Consider the following 24,472-nt stretch of genomic DNA (forward strand, 5'->3'; position numbering starts at 1 on the left):
TTTGGAAAGAATGTGCAGCTCAAGTCAATGTCATTATATGTGTACGCTGTCAGGAATTACATTTCTTTAGCATGTCAACTTCACTGCTTATACTGCAATACAATCCTGCTAATATAACATGAAATTGAGGAAACCATTTGTCCTGCAAGAACACCTACCTCAAACAGGTGAGCCTTTGTAGAAAACTGTGATGTTGTTCCTGAAACAATGGTGTGAAGACTGAAGGAACCCAGCTGAAATCTTAAGCACAAAAAGTAAAGTTAGAGGTACTGCATTATGAATGACAGTACATGCAATTCTATATTACTTTAAGAAATGAAATGGTTATAATTCATCCACAAAGCAGCATAAATATGCGACTATAAACTAAAAAAGCAGCAATTACCACAAGGAACAAATTTCAGTGAACAAAATGTTTATTTTATTTTTTTATATCTGTTTACCTTGTTAGTCTGACTGGGCTTTTAACACTTTTTCAGCGGAGGCCCAGGGGAAAGCCCCACATTACAATCATAATTACATTCAGACAGTATTATATAAAAAAAAAAAAAAAAACTATACAGATATTTGCAATAGCATTAGAAAAATATAAAAACCGGCAGATTGCAATAATAGATTAATTCACACACACAGGCTATAAATACAAAAATGCACACTTAGTGCAACATAATACAGCAGTACAATAATAATAAGAAAAAGCTATACTAGACAGGTGCAAGTCAGTATATATTAATAAGTTAATGATAGCTTATTTGATTTAAAAAGTAGACAAAGGGAGCGTTAAAAGGTAGTATTTTGCTTAAATAGTGACAATTAAAAGAAAGTTATAACTCTGAGTTAGTGAGTAAAAGAAAAGGATTAAAAAGGTTATGGGAGAGAGAAATAAAAAAGATGAAGGTAACTTACTAAGAAAAAGTAACTGTATTAGATGAGTCAGTTAGAAATTAGAACTATAAATAGTATTAATAGATAATAATAATAATAATAATAATAATAATAATAATAATAATAATTATTATTATCTGGGTTTAAAACAGGAGCAGAGCCATGATTTGGATAGGTGAGACTTGAGAAGTGTTTTAAATATATGAGGGTTAGCATTAGATAGAACTGGCTGCAGGGTCATGTTTCATAACCCGAATACAAAGAGTCGCCATGGAAGTTATTAGACCTAGCGATGTGCAGGAAAAGCTTATCAAAGGATCTAAGTTGTCTTGTGTTGGATTGGGTTTTAAGAAGATTTTGCAGGGCTGGAGATTTCTCAGGTTGATATATTATCTTGTGGGCTATTGAAAATTGGGTGTATATATAAGGAGATTGGGTAATTCTAGTCAGTCAAGTTGCTGCAATGTAATACAATGATGTGCTCTAAATGGGGAATTTTTAGCAAATCTGGCAATTTTATTATAGCATACCTCAAGTTTAACTCGTTCAGTTTTTTTCAAGTTAGTGAAAACAGCACAGGCATATATTTCCGTTTCTGCAATATTTTTTTTATGTTTACTTGAAGTTCAATTTTCTGTGAGCATTCAAAGTTCTTCAAACGACCACTTCAAGATAAATTTCAGAAGCATTGTTTTCTGCTTGTTGCTTTTGTTTATTATGTATCCTCTTGCTGATTAAAATCTATTTTCATGAGAAGGATGTGTGAGAAAGGTTTGTGTTGGAAGAAGTGGAAGTAAACAAAGAGGAACACCTAGTGGTCTGTGCTGTGACCATGAAGGACTATGGATTAGGGTTTTTCCGGATCCAGTTTGGGGCTGGTGTCAAGTCTGCTTACAGTACAATTAAGTAACTCCAGTTTTACCAATGCAATTTATTTTGAAGTATGACATTGGCCCTGTTCTAATCTTATGGACACAGGTAGGGAATTTTACTAATAAAGAGCAACATTAAGGACAGTCTCTCCTTTCTAGCTGCAATTTTTAGGGACAGCCATCTGTCACATTCCAGTGAAGTATGCATTACTTTTTCTGTGTGCACATGGTGACTATAATTGGAAGTAAATGCCACCAGTCACCGAAGAGAATATTAAGAACTACAGAAAGCAGAGCAAACCTGATGATCTTATTTCAATTTCCAACCAGTGAAGGTCCTTTTAAGTGCTATGCAGTGGAGTGTTTTGCACAAACATCTTGTTATAAAAACTGCAATGCTATTTAGGTTTGTAATACTTATATGGCAAAAGGACTAACTCCTGTATATACTATAGAAACAATGTACTTGAGTTCTGACCCTCTGATTCAGTGTTGCAAAAGTTTTAAATGGTATGTTTTTCCAGTGGTTGGGCAGCTTTGTTTTGCACACTTACAAATGTGGCCTGAGAGCAAGATTCTAATCAATATGTACTAGCACACCATTTAATACTGAGCATTATTAGCACAATTTCAAGTGGTCATTTTTAACAAGGTTGTGTCTGTCCTCTCCTAATGATCTGTTCAAATAATAACACAGACCTTATACTGGAGTAAGAGGCTAGAGTTATTTACCAGTTATATATAAGGGGCATCACAGTACTGTCTTGGGCTGTAGACATGTTTGATAATGCAATCAGTAGAAAGGTACAGAGGTCTGATAAAGCTGCTTAGGTCTTGGTTGAAAACTAGCTACAAAATAAAATTATATCATTACAATGTACTGTGGACCCATACAGTTTGTGGTTGACAATCATATACTTTAGATAAATCAAGAAATAATACTTCTGCTACTATCAGAGTCTTGCCTTCTGATGTAGTCTGCCAGCAAAAGAAAGGTTGTTAAACAAGCTGTTTATGATACAGCTGATTACAGATTCAACCAGAATGAAACTCAGTCAAGTGAGGAGCAGAGTTGCAGATCAGCAGCTAAGTATGGATGTCTCCTGGGTTTCAAATGTGTAGCAACAAGATCGTCATTTTGTTCATTGGTTCATACAAGGCTATCTGCCCTAGGGCATTTATAAGCCTAGCCAGAGTGTGTTTGGCTTTCGCCACCCATTTTAAATGAATTTTGCTATGCCCTTTTTCGAGGTTAGTATACTGTGCCTCTGTCTAACAGTGACACAGAAGTGATACCCAGGGAAAACCTACGATCTCCCATCCACTCATCAAGATTCCTCTTGAAGAGAGTCAATGAGGGACTCTGCCTAACCTGGACTGGGATTTTATTCCAGAGTGAAGGGAGCCTCTGGGTTATGAATCTGTCCCTCCAGCATGTCCTATTTATTTCAGTGCTGAGGTTCAAGTCTTTCGAGCACATAACTCGATGGGATTTGGATTTTCTGAGGTGCAGCATGTCCATTAATTCCGGGTTGGACATGGCTTTATACGTCAGGCACAGATCGCCTCTGAGCAGGCAGTATGCCACTGAGTAGAGCTGGAGTTTCTTTAACTGGGCAGCATATGGCATCTGTTTGAGCCCTTTGATCCTCTTGGTGAGGTACTTTTGGGGTCTTTCCAGTTGCTGCAGGTGTCTGGTAAGGTACATCTCAAAAGGGGCAATGTACTCAATTATGGACCTGATGATGGATGAGTAAAGAGGCACGATGACCTCCCCTGATCTAGATGTGAATCCCTTCATGATTAGGTGGGCTATATAAAATGTTTTTCTAACCACTTTGGCCACGTGGTTTTCAAATGAGAGATTGCTATCAACTTGGGTCCCCAGGTCCCTAATTACTTCTTCTGTACTTAATGGATTACCACCTATGTGGTAATTTGTGGGCACTTTGTTTTTGCCAAAGGGGATGACTATACACTTTTTGGCGTTTAGCTTGAGGCCATGGCTCTGGCACCAGTTGTCTGTTTCTATGAGGCCCTTTTGTAGGATGCTTGTGTCGGCTGGAGAGTCGATTATGGCGCCTAGTTTGCAGTCATCTGCGAACTTGGTCAGCCACAGTCCTTCCGTGTTGGCCTGTACCTCCGAGAAATATATACCGAACAAGAGAGGTCCCAGGACTGAGCCTTGTGGGACGCCACTTGTAACTGTTTTGGAGTCTGACATGGGTCCAGCAATTCTAACCATGTGGGTTCTGTCCTTGAGCCAGTTTGCAACCCATCTAGTGACATACGGGTTTATATTTAAGCTGGTGAGCTTATCTATAATGCCCGAGTGTGGTACTGTATCGAAGGCTTTTGCGAGGTCCAGGTAGGCTGTGTGGACCACCTTCCCCTCGTCAATGGCCTTGGTGACTGTTTCAAAGAAATCGACCAGGTTTAAGAGGCAGGATCTGCCCTTAACAAAGCCGAACTGGGTAGGATCCAGTGTCTGTAGGTCTCCAATATCTTTATTTATGAGGTCCATGATGATCCTTTCCATAGCTTTGCAGACCAAGCTAGTCAGGCTTATGGGGCGATAGTTTCCAGGATCCGTTGAGGCACCACCTTTGTGGAGAGGGACCACTGTTGCTGTACGCCACTCTTTGGGTACATATCCTGTAGTAAGGCTGAGATTGAACAGTAGTTTTATGTTTGGGTTTAGCTCTTCTTGGAGTTCATGTAGGACGCAGCCCGGGACACCGTCTGGTCCCATTGATGTTGTGTTTTTTGCTTTGGAGAGGGCTGCTCTTACCTGAGCATCTGAGATGTCAGGGGGGCAGCACTCTGCTGGGATAGATATTTGCTCTTTTGGTGGGGGGGGGGGGGGAGTTTGCGCTGAACCTGTCAGCTAGGATGTTGGCAATGTGTGTGGGTTCGGTGTATTTTTTTGTCATTTTGGACTAATTTTGAGCATATCTGGGAATTCCCACCTAGGTTCCTAACATAACTAAAGAAAGCCTTGTGATTATCCTTAGTGTCCTGTGCAATTTTTCTCTCGAAGCTGGCCTTGGACGATTTTATGAGTGCCCGTAGTTTTTTGCTAATACTGATCAGAGATGCCTTCCCTTTTGGGGATTTTGCTCTATCATGTAGTGGCTTCCTCCCTTCTATTGTATAGTTTGTTTATGGCTGGGGTCCACCAGACAGGACGCCTGCCTTTGGAGGATTGGGTCTTGGTTTTATTTGGGATTGCATGAGCCATGCATTCCTGAAGGTGTTCATAGAATGCATTTATAAAGGATTCTGCGGTCTGGGCCGTATTTTCCACAGACCCGGGGGCTTTGAAGGATTCCACCTCGTTTTTGAGGAGTGTGAAATTTGCTTTAGAGAAGTTTTTCACTGTGGTTTTCTGGGCAGGGGGTGGGGTCAGGATGTGAATATCCAGTGAGATTAGTTTATGGTCTGATCTTACCAGTGAGGGATACACTTCTGGTCTGGAGCATAGAGCCCCCATGTTGGTGATGATCAGGTCCAGTATGTTTTCCCCTCTTGTGGGAGTGGTACCAAGTTGTTCCATAGCATTTGAGTTTATAAATTCTAGGAACCTTTGGGCTAGGGTGTTGGAGCTAGAGTAATGCTCCCAGTCTATGTTTGGGTAGTTGAAGTCACCCAATATAATGGTGTTTGGAGAGACCTTCATATTTTCCAGTGTTTTCAGGAAGGCCAAGTGGGGTTCCTGGGTTTGGGAGGGTGGTCTGTAGCAGGCTATAAACTGGAAGGCAGTTTTACCCACTGTTAGTTGCACATGGATAGTCTCTGATGCTTCGTGCTGTGCCACCAACCTGGAGGTGTGGGTATCTTTGACGAATATTGATACTCCCCCTCCTTTTGTGGTTCGTCCAAGTTTTGGGGCCGAAAAGCATGGTATGAGGTATAACCTGGTAGTGCTGGGGTGCTCTCGGGAGCCTTGAACCAGGTTTCTGTTACTGCACAGATATCGATGTTCTCTATGCTAAGGAGAGTTTCGAGTGCATGCATCTTGAGGTTTAGACTTCTGGCGTTGAGTAGCATTACTCTTAGTTTCTTATCCCTTGTGATACCTATGGAGGTGGGTTTGTCTTTTGAGCCTTGCCTAAAAAAGGCACTATGGGGGTGCCAGAACTTTTCCTTGAATCCATCTGATTAGAATTTGTATATTAGACTTTGCAGTTAGATGCAGGAATTCTAGAGGAAATTTGTCTGTAATGGAGCAGCCATAAGGTATATTGGATGTGTGCTTTGATTCACTGTGCGTAGTGAGAATCTGCTTAACTAAGATACAGTAACAGCACCTCTGCAAGGTGACTTTCTGCAGTGTGCAACTGCTGGAATCTTATCTGTATAGAGGCCTTCTGCAGGATCGGATCGGTATAGAAGCCTTCTGCAGCAGATAACTCTTTGGATTTTATCTTCTGATAATCTGGTCTTCTGAATGTTCTCTAAATTTTCTGATTATCCTGTCTTCTGAAATCTCTCCAAGTCTAATTTTCCTATGGCCTTACACCTCCCTTCTGGTACATACACTGGCAGCACATATTAGACAATTGGGGTATGCTCAGCCTTACATCCCTCAGTTTGATAACACTCCATTGACAAGCAAAACTTTCAGCACAAGAAAAAAACAATGCAAACCTATAAAAATATACTGCCTAACTTAAGAGGAAAAAATCAATCTGCAGACACGGAATGCACAAGCTGTCAAGCAGAGGTGAAAAGTTGGAGAGTACAAAGTATCCACTGCAAGCTTTCTGAAGTGGCCAGCTGTTTGGAAGACCCCAAAGCACTGAGAAATTAAATTTCCCAGGAAGCTTGAGGTAAATTAAGGGAAAATACTTAAGCACAAATGTAACAAAGAATGTATGAATCCTAGAATGGCTTTTGAAGTAATAATGCTTACCCAAAGCGTGAACCTATGACAAAGCATTTCTAGCACAAACATGTCAGCACTACATACATTTTTGAAGCTAGTACAGTAAATAGCCACACCCATGGTGAAATGACATTTAATAGCTGCGTTTTTAAAGAGTGATGCCTGATAGCATAATGTAAATGATATGAGCAAACATTCTGTCATCCCACACACACACACACACACACACACACACACACACACACACACACACACACACACACACACACACACACACACACACACACACACACACACCCTTTTTAGTTAAAGGCTTAGCTAACTGTTCACATCAAAGGTATGAATGGCTCAGTCTCTCTCACCACCAGATTCTGTCACCAAAACCATATCCTTGAGAATAATGGAATGGTGTTAGGGTAATGTTGAAACTGCTTTCTGAAGAAAAGGTGAAAGTCCTACCTGGCATTTGTGAAAGACTAAATCAGATTTCCCACAAACATAAGGCCTTAATCTAAGAGATCCACCAAACAGAAGTGAAAGTAGTCTTCCAAGATATGAACTTCTTTGCTACTGGTCACTTCAAACTGAACCTGGACAAGCCTATCAATTATACATTTAAACTCAGTAAACCCTTCCAGGAACTGCTTAACCAGGTGGTGCTGGGTTAAAGTCCTTTTCTCTGCAGTGTAGTGATGGGCAGATATGTCACAGACCTGCACCTTGACCATGGATTAGCGGAGGTCCACATCATACAAATGTCTCAGACAGAGTAAGGCAATGTGCAAACTAACCAAATGAGGCAGAATAAGGCTACTGCTCTGAACAGAGGGACAACAGTTTTCAGTTATGTCTGATGAGAACAAAGCTTCTGCCTCAACTGAAAGATCCAACAGGAGAAGGGATCATTAAGATGGAACTGATCAGTACCCCAGTTGAGGGAGACTTCCTTAGCTTGTACTGGGATAGCTTTCTGCACTATAAGGGACCACACTGCCTGGAGCCGGAACCTTCAAAGCCATCATACGGGCAGCAAGCATGAGTCTAGCTTTTTCGCTGCCTATTCAGAGAAGAAGCACAGGAAGCAGTGGAAAGACACACTTACCCATCAAAAAATATACTCAGAACAATCCCAGCTGAACTGAGCAGAAAAAAAGAGAAGTACACTTTCTTTCATGACAAGAACAGATAAATATATGCCTGGGTTCTTTTCTAGGGCTCATCTTATTCTCTTTATTTATAAATAATATTAATAGCATTACACAGCTGAGACTAACCACAATTTAAGCTGACAGCATTACCCCCACAAAACAATAGGTGCTACTATAGGCCATAGACAAAAAAAAAAAAACTCCAAAAAATATTTCATTCAGCAATGTCACTGGTTCAGTACCAACCATCTTACACTGAACAACTTAAAACAACTTCTATTTTATATATCTTTCAAAAGCTAGCAAAATGTAGGCCCTTAAAACAGTAACTCCTGGATACCACTAAATAGCACAAATTCTGCAACAAGTACCTAAGCCTTAGACTTGATACAAGCTATCCTTCAAAGACCTCAGAGAAAGAACAGCACATGGTTTTGTTACACAACTTACAGCCTCTTACTCAACACTCAGCTTACCCTACTTCCCAAGCCTGGAAAGCCTGAGCAATCTTCTCATACTTGTGTTAGAACATGCCCTCCTCACTGTTAAACAAAAAAATCCCTCTCAAAAATACACAAACCAACCACAGACAGCATCCATCATCTCATCCATCTTACCCTTAGAAATAATACAACACTGTACCTCCCTTGAAAAGATAACCTGGTTATCAGTCTCTGCCCATTCCAAATTCAAAGTCAAAATGAACTTTATTGTCATTCAGACTGCACAACAGTGCAACTGAATGAAATTGCATTACTTCGAACTCAATGTGCATACAACATATACTGATATTAATACAATAACACATATACTAAAGCTAATCCAACAATAACAACAGTAAGACATTTATGCAGTGCAGTAATAAGTACAATGACACGCACCAAGACTATTCCACTTACATGTCTTCATCAGCACCCAAAATATTGCAGAGATAATATATTGCACAGATCAAAATCAGACAGATTTCAAACTGCAGGAATACTAACTTGGCATATTGCACAGAATGTCAACTTGGCATCATTAAAATTGCACATAAGGTATAAGATTGTACTTTCAAAGAGTTATAGCATATGCCTGTGAATTACTTCAGCATTGTAACTCCAGACCTCCATGAATAGCATGGAGTAGGTTATTACTGGAGTTCAGGACTCTGATGGTTTGTGGAAAAAAAGCTTCTATTAAAGCTGGTGGTTTTGCAATGTAAGCTACGGCATCTCCTGCCCGAAGACAAACATGAGAACAGATCATGGGCAGGGTGAGTGCAGTCTGGCTATTTTCATGGCTCTGCTGAGGCACCGAGCAGAGTATAAATCCTGGACAGATGGGAGTGTGGACCTGATAATTCTCTTCACCAGTTTCACCACCCTCTGGAGAGATTTGCGATCTGAAACCATTCAGTTTCCATACAACACCGAGAGATTACTAGTCAGGATGCTTTCAATGGTACCCCTGTAGAAGGCTGTGAGAACTGAAGGTGGTAAAGTGTAGATGCTGTTGCACCTTCTTGACAATGTGATTGGTGTTTATTGACCACGTCTTCAGCGATATCCACCCCCAGGAACTTGGTGCTGTTCACCCTTTCCACTGTTTCTCCTTTGATTGTGAGTGGGGAATGAGCCTCATGTCTCTTCCTGAAGTCTACTATTATCTCCTTTGTTTTATTCACATTGAGAACCAGGTTGTCTTTGTCACACCAGACAATCAGTTGGTTCACCTCCTCTCTGTAGGCTTTTTCTTCACCATTGCTGATGAGACCCACCACTGTAGTATCATCCGCAAACTTAATAATGTGGTTTGTGTTGAACCTAGTGATGCAGTCATGTGTCAGCATGGTAAACAGCAGGGGACTCAGAACACATCCTTGAGATACTCCAGTGTTCAGTGTGATGCTCATTGAAGTGTTGTTACCTATGCATACCTTTTGTGGTCTGTCAGTCCAGAATTCAGTTGTACACTTCACATTCTCTTGTAAAAAAATACTGCCTCTCAGTAAAAAATAAACCAATAATAAAACATTCCTTGTACTATCTTTCAAACCAGGAAGACAGCACACCTTCAGTTCGTACAACCTTCTACAGGGGCACCATCAAAATCAATCTGGTGGTCTTCTGCCATAAACAAACTCTACAACAGAAGAAAGAAACTGTTGCAAAAAAGAGTAAAATCCCACGATTGGGGGAACTCCCTGGTCAGCCTCAGTAAGAAGCTGAGATCCCTCATAAAATCTAGTTATGAAAACAAAATCGCCACTGATTCTAAAGACAACCACAAAGCATTCTATAGCTATATGTCAAGAATCTCAATGGCAACACTCAGATCTGCTCTGAGTTACAGCACAATGGCACTAAATATACAGAACCAACTGATATTGCCAACATCTTGGCAGATACGTTCAGTGCTAACTTTACCCCCCTCTCACCCCCTAAAGGGCCCATCTCTATACCAGAAGAAAGCAAAGTTCCTGTAATCATGGCTGCAAAGGTAAAAACCTCACTCTCCAAAGCCAAGAACACAGCATCCATGGGACCTGACAACATCCCAGGCTGCCTTCTACACGAACTACAGAATGAAATAGCACCCCCACCTAAGTACCATGTTCAGTCATAGCCTCATCTCAGTCTTTGTGCCCATTGAATGGTGCACCGCAATGGTTATCCCAGTCCACAAAGCGGGAGCCATGACAGATCCCGGGAACTGGTCTGCAAGGCCATGGAACGTATCATCATGGAACTCATAAACAAAGACATTGGAGATCTCCAAACTCTGGACCCCAAACAGTTTGGGTTTGTAAAAGGCAGATTGTGTCTCCTAAACCTGATAGACTTCTTTGAAGCAGTCACCAAAGCCATGGATAAGGGTAAGGTGGTTCACACAGCCTAGCTAGATCTCGCCAAGGTGTTCAACACCATCTCCCACTCTGGAATTATAGATACTCACTAAACTAGGTATAAATCCCTATGTCGCAAGATGGGTTGCCAACTGGCTTACTGACAGAACCCACACTGAGAAAGTAGCAGACTACAAATCAGACTTCAGACCAGTGACAAGTGGAGTACCACAGGGTTCAGTGCTGGGTCCTCTCCTGTTTGGTATCTACTTCTCTGAGGTACAGGCTAACACAGAAGGTCTTTGGCTAACTAAGTTCGCAGATGACTGCAAACTAGGAGCCATAATCGAAACTCCTAACAATGTGGACATCCTACAAAAGGGCCTCACTGAGACAGGTGCCTGGTGTCAAAGCTATGGCCTCAAGCTCAATGCCAAAAAGTGCATTGTCATCGCCTTTGATAAAAACTCTGCACCCATGAACTACTATATAGGCGGTAGTCTACTTAACACTAAAAGTGTGATAAGAGACCTTGGGACACAGGTGGACAGTAGTCTCTCCTTTGATAATCACATCGCCACAGTAGTCAGGAAATCCTTCTACGTGGCACACCTCATCACAAAAGGTTTCTCATCCAGAAAAGAAGAGGTCATTGTTCCCCTCTACTCATCACGCATTAGACCTATTATAGAGTACAAAGCCCCTTTTGGTATGTACCTCAAGACATCTACAACAACTGGAAAGGTCGCAGAAATACCTCACAAAGAGGATTACAGGCCTAAAACAGATGCCCTACACAGACTTGTCTCAGAAAACTCCAGCTTTACTCCATTGCATATCGCCTACTCAGAGGCGATCTCTGCCTAACATACAAAGCTATGTCAAACCCAGAGTTGTTGGACATGCTCCACTTAAAGAAATCCCAATCCCTCCGAGCTACATGCTCTAGGGACCTAAACCTTGTCACCACAATAAACAGAACATGCTGGAGGGATAGATTCCTGTCCCAGAGACTTCCCATACTCTGGAACAGACTACCTATGTCAAACAGAGCTCCTCATTAGCACTCTTCAAGAAAAATATTGATGACTGGATGGGAAATAGGAAATTCACCCCAGGGATCACTTCTGTGGCTCTGCTTGACAGGGGCACAGGAAAATAATTTTCTTGGGTGGTGAAAGCCAGGGTACCTTCTTGGCTAGGCTTGTATAGGCCCTAGGGCCAATAGTCTAGTACCTACCTATGAAACTATTTACTTTCGACAATCTCCCTTCTGCCTTACTACTGGAAAAAAATCCAAATGTAGACTGGAACCAAAGTGAAAAACATCAATAACTCAAGAAAACCCTGGAAAACAGCTCCCACTCCAAGAAACACTCCACAAAAATAATGGCACCAGCAACAACAGAAATGCTCATGTTTCTTATGTTTTTATTATTCATAGATAATAATGGTGCCATTATTTTTGTGGAGTGTTTCTTGGAATGGGAAAGGTTTACCAAGGTTTGCTAGGGTTATTGGAAAAAAATCTTTAGCAAGAAGATTGTGCCAGTTAACTAGATCCATTTCAACATGTCATTAAAAATAATAATTGTGATAACTGTAGAAAAACAAAACCTGAAAGCTCATCTAAGAGATCTACCTACTCTTTTCTCTTCTTTCTTTTTTTCTTCTTTCCTTCCTTAACATATTTCTCCTCCTTTCGATTTCTATTAGTTTCCAGTCAACATACTGCATTTTACTATATAGTCTGCTCTATATATCTGTTATACCGTCATACACTTCTGTTATATATAATTTTCTTTAGTCTTTTTTCTTCTTTTTCTATCTTCATGCTATATAAGGCTAATGCTACTGTATCATACTTCTACTGTAACATGTATTTTTATATTTGTATTGTGGAGCTTTTCTCCCCAGGCCTCCGCTGAAAATGGCTTTGTCTCAGTCGGACTTTCCCAGTCAGCAAATATCAAATAAATAAATAAATATTCTTCACTGACAATTGTTAAAATAAAACAGCTTCAATATACACCGATTCTACTCGGTTAACATAACTGTCAACATTCCATAAATAGGAAGTTGACTGCTTATTTGGGAATTTTACTCCATGCATTATAATGTACCATTTACTTCAACTGTCTATACCTTTTACTCTGTGTTACTCTCATTGTTTATGACAGCCACACTGCCAGGGTTGTTGCTAAAAAGGCTCCAAGGCGCAGCCCACACTCCCAGATAACAATAACATGCATACATAAAAATGGACCCATGTGGCCCAGACGATCAAACATTAAATATGTAAGCAAATAAGTAAATAATTACAATAAAATTTAGATCCCAAGGGATGTGAATGGCTTTCAAGGTGATGACATGATCAGTGGTCACTGCCATACCGACATCACTTCTAGAACAGAAAGTGATCTGGTCTTAACTTCCTTTCCAAAACCAGGTTGACAGTGGCTGCCATAAGACCAAAGTGGCACAGAAAACTTTGAACATGGGCCGCCTTCTTTAATTCACTCTAGCTGTGAAGACTTCCTGTGCAATGTCTATAGGCTGGAATGACCAGCACTGACCTGATAGAGGCAATCATGTGAGCCGGGAGCAGAAAAGACTTCTACCAGTTTACAGAGAATCCGAGAGCCTGCAAAACACAGAAGTACTACTATAAGCAAGTCATCCAAACAAGGGAATGCATCAAAGCTGTCCTACTGCAAGGTCTCTATCACAGTAAATAGCACCTTGTTAAACACTTCAGGTGTAATGAGATACCAAACAGACACATTTTGTACTAAAAGTGTTACCCACCCAAAGCAAATTGAAAAAAAAAATGCCTTTGCAGACCCTAGACAATGATGTGCCAAAAAGACATCCATCCATTCCAGTGAAACCATCTAGGTGCCCTGCAGCAGCAGAGGCATGAAAACCATGGAGAGGTACAATTCAGAATATAATCATTTGGATGAGCTCAGCAATGGCATTTCAACTTAAAATGGGATGCAAGCTTCTGCCATTTAAAGGAGAAGGAAAAAGGTGGAAGTAAAAATCATTTTCATTTCAGAGGGAGTAACAGAGTCTGCTGCCCTCTGATGTACTATTGTCACGATCTGTAACAAGAGCTCCATGGAGATTACTTGATAAGTGAGGAGAACTGCTCCTGGGAAGGATGTAATAACTCTTAAGACGAAGCAATCCATGGCCACAAGTCAGACTCAACAAACCATGACAATGGCTCCTGCAGCATGAGCAAAACTGGACTCTCCAAGGTGTGATCCTGCAAAATAATCAGGCTGTGGCTACTAGGTCAAGTCCTTGTAGACATGCCCAGCATAAAGCTGCCTAGCATTTGAAAGCCACGTATTCTACAAGGGAGGAATTCCTCTTCTTAGAGAAGCAGAGTGGTTAAAACAACAGTCTGAGGCCAGAGGGCATCAAAGAGACCTTCTACTGTGGTCAACAGATGTTTCCTGTTAAAAACATCCAACAGATCTTTGGATGCCTGACAAAAGAGGACATAATACTGTTAGTGGCATCCAGAATGGCCTGCTTGGGCTTTCCTTTTTCGGGCTTCTAACATAGTGAGTGATAACTTGACCAAACCACCTGAGGCAGACTTTCTTTGTTCTGTTTCATTCTGCAAGGGTGCGACAGACCACAGTCTCACTTTTTCCTTAATGCTTGATAGTCTAAGGCTCTGGAAGGGGTTAACATGATTTTAAGGCTCTGGAAGGAGTTGACATTTTTTCCTTTGCTCAGGTCCCCCAATTATTTACCTCATCTGTCCAAGCTCCATTACATCCTGGTAGGCCTGTTAAATCTCCCAGAGTTTTAAGATCATGGAGGATTTGGAAAAGACCTCTACAATACCCCTGCTTGGGGCTTCCACGTAAAGTACAGTTGTGTACACTTACCATAAATGTAGATGTTCGAGTGTATTCACTGTTGCAGTCATTACATTTGGGTAATCCTGCTAGCAGGTTGCCCTCAGTCAGCCTGAATTCCAAAGTCTTGGGTCCTGCGTCGGCTGCTGTCGCCCCTTCCCTGATGTCAGGTCATCAGGGGTACAAAAGAAGCAGCCGACACCATTTTCTTCAGTTTTTCTTGCCCCAGATGTCAGGTGCCCCCTGAAAGGGTAGCCAAAATTTATATATATACTAACTGTACCCGGCCACGCGTTGCTGTGGCTCAGTCTGGTTAAATGGAAAAGAAAGAAAAGAGAAAGCGCACGTTTCTAATATGTTTAATTTCACAATGCTTGTGGGTATACAATATTTTTTGTTGTTCCATTGTCTGTGCAGATATAGAGATTGTCTGGTTTGCTGACTCTGGAACACGCAACATATAATTGTCCATGTGAGAAGCAATCTGTGTGTAGATCTAAACCACACAATTTTAAAGATCGGCCCTGAGCTTTGTTGATGGTGATTGCAAATGCCAATCGAATTGGGAATTGCAATCTCTTAAATTGAAATGGCATATCCGTTGGAATCATAGGAATGCGAGGAATGAGGACATCTTCACCTATGAAAGGTCCTGTCAAGATTGTTGCTTCTATGACGTTGCTCATTCATTTTTTTACTGCAAGCCATGTGCCGTTGCAAAGCTTTGGCTGGTTGATATTTCACAACATGATAATTGGCACGCCGATTTTCAATTGCAGTACGTGCGGTAGCATCCCTGGCAGATCGAGTGAATTCAAAAATTCTGTTGGATAATTAACCGCTTCATCTGCTTCCACAACAGTGTCGATGGACTTGTATGTGACTGCCTCACTTTGAATGTTAGACTGAATAACATTGTTAAGTTCGTAGACGTCTTTGTTCTTGGCCGCAAGAATAGCTCGTTCAGTCAGCCAATCGTGATTCTTGTAATTGGTTTGAATATTGGGAAATACGTTTTCAACCAATTCTTCTTTTGACGTCACTAAATTGCAGAAGTTATGAGGCAATGAAATTCGTCCTGAGGTCAGATCAACCGGCACCTTTCCGTTCCCAATTTCCAGCAATTGATGTGAGAATATCTCAGCTGATCGATCATTTTGCAACTGGACATGCATATTTGTAGTTAATTCTAACGTCTTTATGTGTCGCCACAAAGTAGAGTATTTCAGGCAAGCATTTATTTCATCCACTGGTGTCGATCGAGGTGAACGAAGCAGATCTGAAGCTGCAGAACACGATCGCCGTGCTCGCAACCGTGCATCCTGAAGTCTGGCTGCACGTCGCTCTGCTGCTTCCTCGGCACGTATTTGAGCCATTCTTTGTTTCGTTCTTTCGCCGATGCCCGTTCTTCCTCAGTTTGATTTGCAATTACTCATCACACTGCTTCCGCTCCGTGAGTATAACGACCTAAGTTTGATCTTCTGCGAGGCATTATTTGGATGAACTAAAGCAGATCAATTGCACTGAAAAAGAAGTAAGAAAGTTATAACAAAAACATATAAAATTGCATATTTGTATACAAATATATAGAATCCATAGTAGGTATACAAAAACACACGCGTATTCGAATGCAACGTGTGACATCTATATAATAGTAGGTATATAAAAACACGCGTGTATTCGAATGCAACATTGTGTGAAAATTTCAAAGCAATCTGTGAAGAACTTTCGGAGATTTAAGATTTTGAACAAACGAACATTTACATTTTTATTTATATAGATATAAAAATACATGCGCCAATATAAACTTTACCTTCATCTACAAGCAAATACACCAACATAGGTTGTATAAATCAGAGAAGGAAAGATAAGTTCCATCAGTAAAAAGGGGGGATGGCGGGAGGGTAACCTGGACTGCAACAGTGAAATTACTCGAACATCTACATTAATGTAAGTGTACACAACTGTACTATGTTCTTCGTGTTTCACTGTTGCAGTCATTACATTTGGGTAGAGTCCCAAAGCTATGGTTGGGAGGCTGGAGCTAAACAGCATTAGGAGCGGCTATGAGGTCCTGCAGAACTGCAGTGGCAAAGCCTGCCCTGGATTTAGAGTAAAGTGGCAGATGATAGTGCTTTGTAAAGGTGTGCACTGAACTCCAAGTAACAGCCTCTAAAATGTCTTTGATTGGTACTCCCCTGAGAAAGGCTGCTGAAGTGGCTGCAGCTCTGGTTGAATGTGGCCTAATGCCCTTAGGCACTGGTTTGCCATGGTGAAAATAGCAGAAACAAATGCAGTGGATTATCCACTTTGAAATAGTCTGCTTTGAGAAAGCCTTTCCTTGTGATCCTGCAGCATATGCCACTAGTAATTGCATTGTCTTCCTGAAAACTTTGGTTCTGTCCAGGTAGAATCTAAGCTGTCTGTGTACGTCCAAGGAATGCAGAATTCCCTCCCCCTTGTTCTGTGGATTTGGATAAAAAGTTGGCAGATGAATAGTTTGGTTAAGAGCCACACTGGACACCACCTTAGGCATAAATGTTGGGTTTGTCCTCAGAGAAACCCTGTTTGGATAAAACATGATAAAAGGTTCCACAGCCATGAGTGCCTGTAGCTCTGAAACTCGTCTTGCAGAAGTTATTGCTAGGAGCAGAGCTGTTTTCCAAGATAAAAACGTTATATCAGCAGTAGCAACTGGCTCAAAAGGAGTCAGGGTGAGTTTTTCCAAGACATAGTTGAGGTCCCATGCAGGTATTGGTGATCTCCTTGGAGGCCTTAAATTTTTGGCTCCTCTGAGGTACTGTTTTAATAAAGGATGTGAAAAGATTGGTGGCTCTGTATTGTAATAAGCTGAAATGGCAGAGGCATGAATTTTAATGGATGAAAAAGATAGGCCTTTGTCCAGCATCTCAGTTAAGTATTGCAAAATCTGAGGAATATTTGGTACAGCTGTATCAGTTCCTTGTGCCTGGTTCCAAGCACAGAATCTCTTCCATTTTCCAGCATAAGATTTTCTAGTACTAGGCCTTCTGGCTTCCAAAATTACATCCATCACAGCTTTACTGAGAGGCGTGCTTTGTATGATTACATTATCTGCCATGCTGTCAGGTTTAAAGTCCTGAGTTGGCTGAGCAGGATCTGATTGTTTTGTTGGGATAGTAGATGGGGTATTTGAGGTAAGTTCCAAGCTGGGCCTTGAGACAAGTTCCTTAGGACTGGATACCAGTACTGGCAGGGCCGGTCTGGGGAAATCAGTATCATCTTTGGCTTCTCCTGTCTGACCTTTAGGAGTACCTTGGGGAGGAGAGGCATTGGAGAAAAGGCATATACTGATAGGTTTTTCAAACTGAAAGATAGGGCGTCCACTTTCCATGCTTATCTGTGGTAAGTCCTTGTGCAGAATCTTTTTAGTTGGTAGTTGTGAGGGGAGGCAAATAGATCTATGTCCGGGCATCCCCGTTTCCTTGTTATCATGTTGAAGACTTGTGGATCCAGCTGCCACTCATGGGGATCCATGAGGTTTCTGCTTAGTTCGTCTGCCAGAGCATTTTCCTTTCCTGGCAGGAACTGTGCCTGCAGATGTACTTGGTAAGTCAATGCTGTGTCCCACAAAGTCATGGCTAGTCTGCAAAGGAGGGTAAGAATGTGTGCCCCCCTGCTTGTTTATATACCACATGACCGTGGTGTTGTCTGTCTTTATCAGTAGTTGTCCCAGATGAAATAGGTTCTTGAAGGCTGTCAGGGCATTTTGAACAGCTAGCATCTCTTTTTGATTGATATGTAGATGCATTTGGTTTGAGGACCATGTGCCCTGAATGCATCTTCCTGCCATGTAGGCCCCCCAGGCATAATCTGATGCATCTGTTGTTAGTGTCTGCCTGACTGGGGGTAATGTGAATGGCTGTCCCTTGTTCTGTTGGCAAGCCTTCGCCCACCATCGAAACTCCTGCTGCAGGCAGGGAATGAGTGTAATCACTGTTTCCAGACTGTGGCAGTGTTGAGTCCAAACACTTTTTAGGTAGCTTTGAAGGTTCCTCATATGCAGTCTTGCATATGGAATTAGTAGGATGCAGGATGCCATGAAGCCCAAAGCCTGCAGAATTTTTCTTGCAGATAACTGGGCCTTTGTTGCCAACATTTTGAAACAGGTAGTCAGTTGCCTTTGTTTGTTTGGCGTGAGATAAGCCATCTGGGCAGTTGTATTTAAGCTTGCACCCAGGAATATTATCTCTTGAGAGGGTACTAGTTTTGATTTCTTTTCATTGACTGTGTACCCTAGGCATGTTAGAAGTCTTTTTCACAAACTCCAGATGCTGTAGAAGAATGCCTTGTTCTCTGCTTGAATTAGACAGTCATCCAAGTAAGGATATATTTGTATTCCTCTTTGTCTGCAGAATGCAATTACTGGTGCCAGACACTTTGTAAAGACCCTGGGCACAGTAGATAAGCCAAAGGGCAGTGCAGAGAATTGATAATGCAATGAGCCAGCCTTGAATCTGAGGTATCTTATGCATGATTTTCTGATTGGGACATGCAGGTATGCCTCTTTTAGGTCTAAAGTCACAAGCCAAGCATTCTTGCCCAGCATGGGCAGAAGCTGCTGCAAAGTCAACATTTTGAATTTTGGTGTATCCAGGAATGTGTTCAGAATAGATAGGTCCAGTATTGGTCTCCAGGCCTTGTCCTTTCTGGGTATCAAGAACAGTCTTGAGTAAAATCCTTGACCCTGCTCTTGCTCTGGTACTTGTTGAATGGCCCCCTTGTCCATGAGGGATGAGACTCGTTTTCGTGCCTCTGCCCATTGATTTTTTGGCAGATCTGGCCAGCTGTTTGCCTTTGGCAGGGCATGGAAATGGAACTTGTAGCCTTATGACACTATATTTAGAACCCACTTGTCCTGGGTTATAATGTGCCAATTTTGAGAAAGTGCTAATTTTCCCCCTAAGGGTGCTGCCAGGAGATAAGTGCTTGGTGCAGGCAGGGGGAAGTCATTGGGACTGTTTCCTGTATGGTTGTGATTTGTCTTCTCCAACTTTGGAGGTAGAAGCACCCCACTGCTTTGACCTGTATGAACCTTGCGCCTGGGATCTGCCATTTTGAGGTCTGTCTGACACAGGAAAGGACCAATTCTTTGTAGGCCAGTGTCTACTAAACCTAGGTGGCTGTGCTTGTAAAAATCTTTGACAGTTTGCATAGATTTAGCTTTGTCCTCCATTTTCTTTAACACCTCTTCGGCCTTAACACCAAACAAAGTATCATGCTGTAAAGGTGCATCTAATAATTTAACTTTGACATGATCAGGCAAATTTTGTTCCTTTAACCAAGCATGCCTCCTAATTACAGAACCCGTAACTGCGGCCCTGCAGGAGGCCTCCAAAGAATCAAAACCACATTGCAAAGTATGCCTTCCAACTTGTTCAGCTGCATGCAATAAATCCTGCATTTCCTTGTTTTCTGCACATTCAGAGTTTAACAACATTTTCTGTTTAATCAATGCCATGACATGTTGCTGATATTTGAGCATATGAAACTGACAGTTTAAGGTCCTTATAGCCAAGGAAGCAGATGTGTAAACCTTTTTTCCCATCTATCCAGTGCCCTAGAATCTCTGTCAGAGGGCGTAGGGTTTTTTGCAGCGGAAGCCTCAACTCCTTTGGGACCCTGTGAAATAGTTTCTGGGTCAGCAGAAGGGATTTTAAAAAGGAATTTATGAGAGTCAGGAACCCTGTAATATCTGTCAGGCTTAACAGGAGCTGGAGGTAAGGAGTCAGGGGTAAGGCTAGACTCCGAAAACACATGATCTACAATATCTAACACAGGTGGAATGGCTAGAGGCCTGTGTTGAGGTAGTAAAAGGAAATCTCTGAGCCTCTTTTTAGATTCTGAAAAATCTTGGCTTTCCCAGTGGAAATGCTCCCTCATGGTATGCAAGGTTTCTCCAACCTCTGGAGGAGAAGCTGAAGGTATAGATTCTTCAGCATCAGAATCCTCATAGAGGGGAAGAGAATATTCCTGATCAGAAGAGGAATCAGAAGAAATAGAAACCTGATCTGAAGATTCATAGTCAGTCTCTTGCTTAGGCCTCTTATCAGGAGGGGGAGTGGAACCCCTGATCAAGGTAATCAAGTCTTCGGCCATTTTGAGCATCTGTTTTTTGGGCATAGAGGCCTGTCCACATGGCTCTTGAGTTTGTTTCTTTGCTTTAGAAGGTGCTTTAGTCTTTGCCTTTGAAGCCGAAGTCAGTTTAATGTAAAGATGTTTAGGTCCGAATACACCCTCTGAAGCCAGTGCCTGCTCAGCGGCTCCGGACCCATCTGATGGAATAGTATCCAAGGCTCCAATACCTTGAGTTTCTAGTGGCATGGACGACTCCACGTAGGAGTCAGTAGCAGCCTGCGACTCTAAAGTAGCGGGCGTCAGGGGCTGCGAAAGTGCCTCACTGAGAACCGGGAACTGGCGACTGGCTTAGGAGAAGCTTTGTCGTCGGTTTTGGACCTTGGTTGTTTACCTCTCTCCTTTTCTTTGCGTTTTTTGTGAACTCTGGTAGTCTGATGGCTATACGACGATATTTCTGGATAATTAAACCGGCGTCCAAAATAGTTTAAAGCAAAATTATACCGACGCTTAATAGTGCGTTGGTTAAATCTAGCACAAAACAGACAACCAGAAACGTTGTGATCAGGGCTTAGGCAAGGAATACAGTAAGAATGAAAGTCCTTATGAGGTATTTGCTTTCCACAAGAAATACAATTATTTACTTTTTCTGACATCAGTCTGGAGCAGGAAAAAAATTTCCCCAACGGGGTACTTAGCTTTATTGAAGACTTTGGATCTGAAATTCGAACACGAAAATCTCAGGAGTCAGCCGACCGGCACTTGCGAACTGCTTCTGCTTTGGGCACTGCGCAGCAAGAAAGACTGAAGAAAATGGTGTTGGCTGCTTCTTTTATACCCCTGATGACCTGACGTCAGGGAAGGGGCGACAGCAGCCGACACAGGACCCAAGACTTTGGAATTCTGGCCAACTGAGGGCAACCTGCCAGCAGGATTACCCAAATGTTATGACTGCAACAGTGAAACACGAAGAACATCCTACTTTAATACTGACTGGGCTGATGCTGTGGCTAGTGCTGCAGGCTCAGCTATGTGCAGAATGGCAGAGATTCAGGCTTTCCTCCTTTAAGGAGGACATGTTACGCTATATGAGCAAAGAAAGAAGAACTGAGGTGATTTCAAGATATAAACAGCATCCTTTAAGTCAGGGTCCATACTTGTGATGCAGCCTGGGTTCTTCCTCATTCATGCCAAGATATCAAACCATAGAAAAAGTAAATTATAAATCAGAGCACCTCACTATCAAGTTACATGAAAATATATTTCCCTATAATTTTCTCATATTCTTATTTTAAATTTCTCCAGATTCTCATCACATCTAGTTTCAGGAGGTAAACTATTCCAGATCTCAACAAACCCTTTCAGTCAACCAGGAAATACATTTCTTACTTTTAAGTATTTTTCTTGGTTGCAGTTGTACATTTTTTTATTCCTATTGAGACTGTAGGCATTCAAAAGCAAAGAAATCAGTTTTGAACTTGCAACATTAATCTTATAACTCAGTGAAAAGAATATTAAATTACGCAAACTGTCCACTCCCCTCATATTATTTTTCAGTCCTAGTTACAAACATCTGTGCTCCTTCAATTTTGTTTTTATATTTATTTGATTCAGGGTCCCAGAGTGAACATCCATAATCCAGTTTTAATCTAAAGCATAATAAAGACCCAATACCCCAGCTGTATTTCTAGATTTTATGTACTAAAATTAAAACTTACTGTTGTGTAGTTGTTCCTACATATAGTGTTAATGCAAATTCCCAGGTACAATTTACAGCCCAGTAAAATGCTTAGGGTTTTAATAATTTTAGATTCTCAGCCATACTCAAGTTAATTAGGTGCTGCGGTAGCTTTGTAGCCTCACAGTATGACATTGTCCTGTTCGATTCTCAGCTAGAGCGTCTTCTGTGTGGAGACGTGCGTGAATGGGCGTACCTTCATTGAAGATTGTGCATCAGAGCTGGCAACTCGGCATGTAAAAATCTACTGCCAATCATTAGCGGACCGGAGTTATGCTGTGGCAACCCCTAACCGGGAAAAGCCGAAAGACACAACAACTCAAGTTAATTAGATGCAAATAATCTTCTATCAAACAACATTAATTTATATCAGTGTCATTCCTTGTAGCAAATGTTGAGTGAATGATGATAGCAGATATTTTTTATTAGACAATAGCCTCCCTACTTTGTCTTTTTTTTTTGCATATCCCTGGTAATAATGGTGGATGGGCAGTTATGATCAGAGTACTATCCAGGTAAACAAATGTAAAATAAAATAGGTTAAAAATCACGTGTGTGAAATAATTGACTACCCTCACTATCAAGTGTTGAGGAGGCAAATATTCACATCCTTATCCTGCCCATTGTCCTGGACTCTGTGTGGACAGCTAGATTCCGAGGCATGGAAGCCCACTTAAGGAGCAGCTGCACTAACAACCAGACTGGTCTGTCATTGGGAGGATGGAATATTCTGTCAGCATTTCTGGGCATGGATGTCACTTTGACCTGGATATTCCAAGCCACCTTGGTGGCATGTTTTAGTTAAGTCGATCAAGGAGTGAAACACTAATGAGGCCTCCAGCAATCTGTGGGCAGGATAAGATCACTGCATCACTAACCTTTCTCCTACACATGCTTAAGGAACTCAGTCAATTTTGGGTCTTTAGGAGAAAATTCAATGGAGATTAATTCCTCCTCACTAATGAACTGAGTCATGGGAAGAATATACCCCAGGGGGTCCACATTTGGCCTTTGCTGTGGTATTTCAGGGTCTTTTTGGGATTGGTCAGAGTCTGACAATTAGGTGGCTTGCTTGTCAGTTAGTTGGGTCAGAGAAAACTGTGCACCTACTTAGGAAGGACCCTTTGAAACAGCATGTAACACTTTGTACTGTCCCTGGGGTAATGGCGTCAGGGTCTATGCTCTAGTATTTGAACTGACAGTAGCTACTAAGTAGTTGTCTCGTGTCTGCAAGGGTACTTACTGCAGCAATGACATGACTGCCAGTTATATCTGCAAGAATGCTTGGGGGTGAGCAGCCATAATCTTGGTAACCACTGAAGGCACAATGGTTGACAGCAGGTAGAATAAATCAGCCACTGATTTTAAGATGGAATTTGTTTCTCTGTTGCCAAATAAAGACCCTGGGATATCACTGAAACACATACAGATAACTCTAACTGAGGCTGTGAGATGGATGCTACATACTGCAGCTCAGAAAGTATGGCTAAAATGGGCTTTTGGTACTACTACAACTACTGAATGACAAGGAGGGCAGAAGGCTTGATGCTGGCAGCTATGTAGTCATTAAAAAGGTCACGGACACTGGTACAGATGTAAATGTCTCAGTGGCCAAAAGGAATCTTCTGGGAAAAGCTACCATATCCTGTTGTTAATGTTTTCTGGTGGTGGGGCACATGATCATCAAACTTTCTTCATTAATCACTCATATTAATTCTTTCAAATCTATCTCAGGCATCAGAAATGGCAGAGTCCAAGGAAACCTCCTCCTGTGCTCCTGTAGCAGTTCTGTGCACAGGGGAGAGGGGTCTACCAGACAGATCACATTCTTATTAGAGAGGTCTACCAGACAGATTACATTCTTATTTGCCATGTTGCCTTCCCGAACATCCTGATTAGGTTTGGCTGGCACTGTGCAAGAAGTCTTCCACACTAAGGAAGTGTCACTGGCCAAATCAACAGCACTGGGGGACTGGCACAGAAGGAAGACTCTGACACCAGTGGGAAAAAAATGGGTCAGGGAGTGGAAACTTCCCTGAACATTGTTCTCAGCTTTTTGAAAGATGCTTTTTTTTGCCCTTGTAAGACTGGAAGGTGTGTGAGGAGTCTTTGGGACTGA

The 24,472-nt window shown here is 41.7% G+C and overlaps 1 protein-coding gene across 1 annotated transcript in view; it reads right to left on the reverse strand.

Moving 5' to 3' along the window:
- LOC122795645 (leucyl and cystinyl aminopeptidase) overlaps positions 1 to 24,472 on the reverse strand; it is a 1,650,338-nt gene that overhangs the window by 116,810 nt on the left and 1,509,056 nt on the right. The window contains exon 17 of the mRNA XM_044063917.1: positions 159 to 240. Within this exon, the coding sequence (XP_043919852.1) occupies positions 159 to 240 (82 nt within the window). The remainder of the gene's footprint in view (positions 1 to 158; positions 241 to 24,472) is intronic.

Source organism: Protopterus annectens, chromosome 2.part2 (genome assembly GCF_019279795.1).
Source record: "Protopterus annectens isolate FY-2018-M chromosome 2.part2, PAN1.0, whole genome shotgun sequence".
NCBI classification, from domain to species: Eukaryota; Metazoa; Chordata; order Ceratodontiformes; family Protopteridae; genus Protopterus; species Protopterus annectens.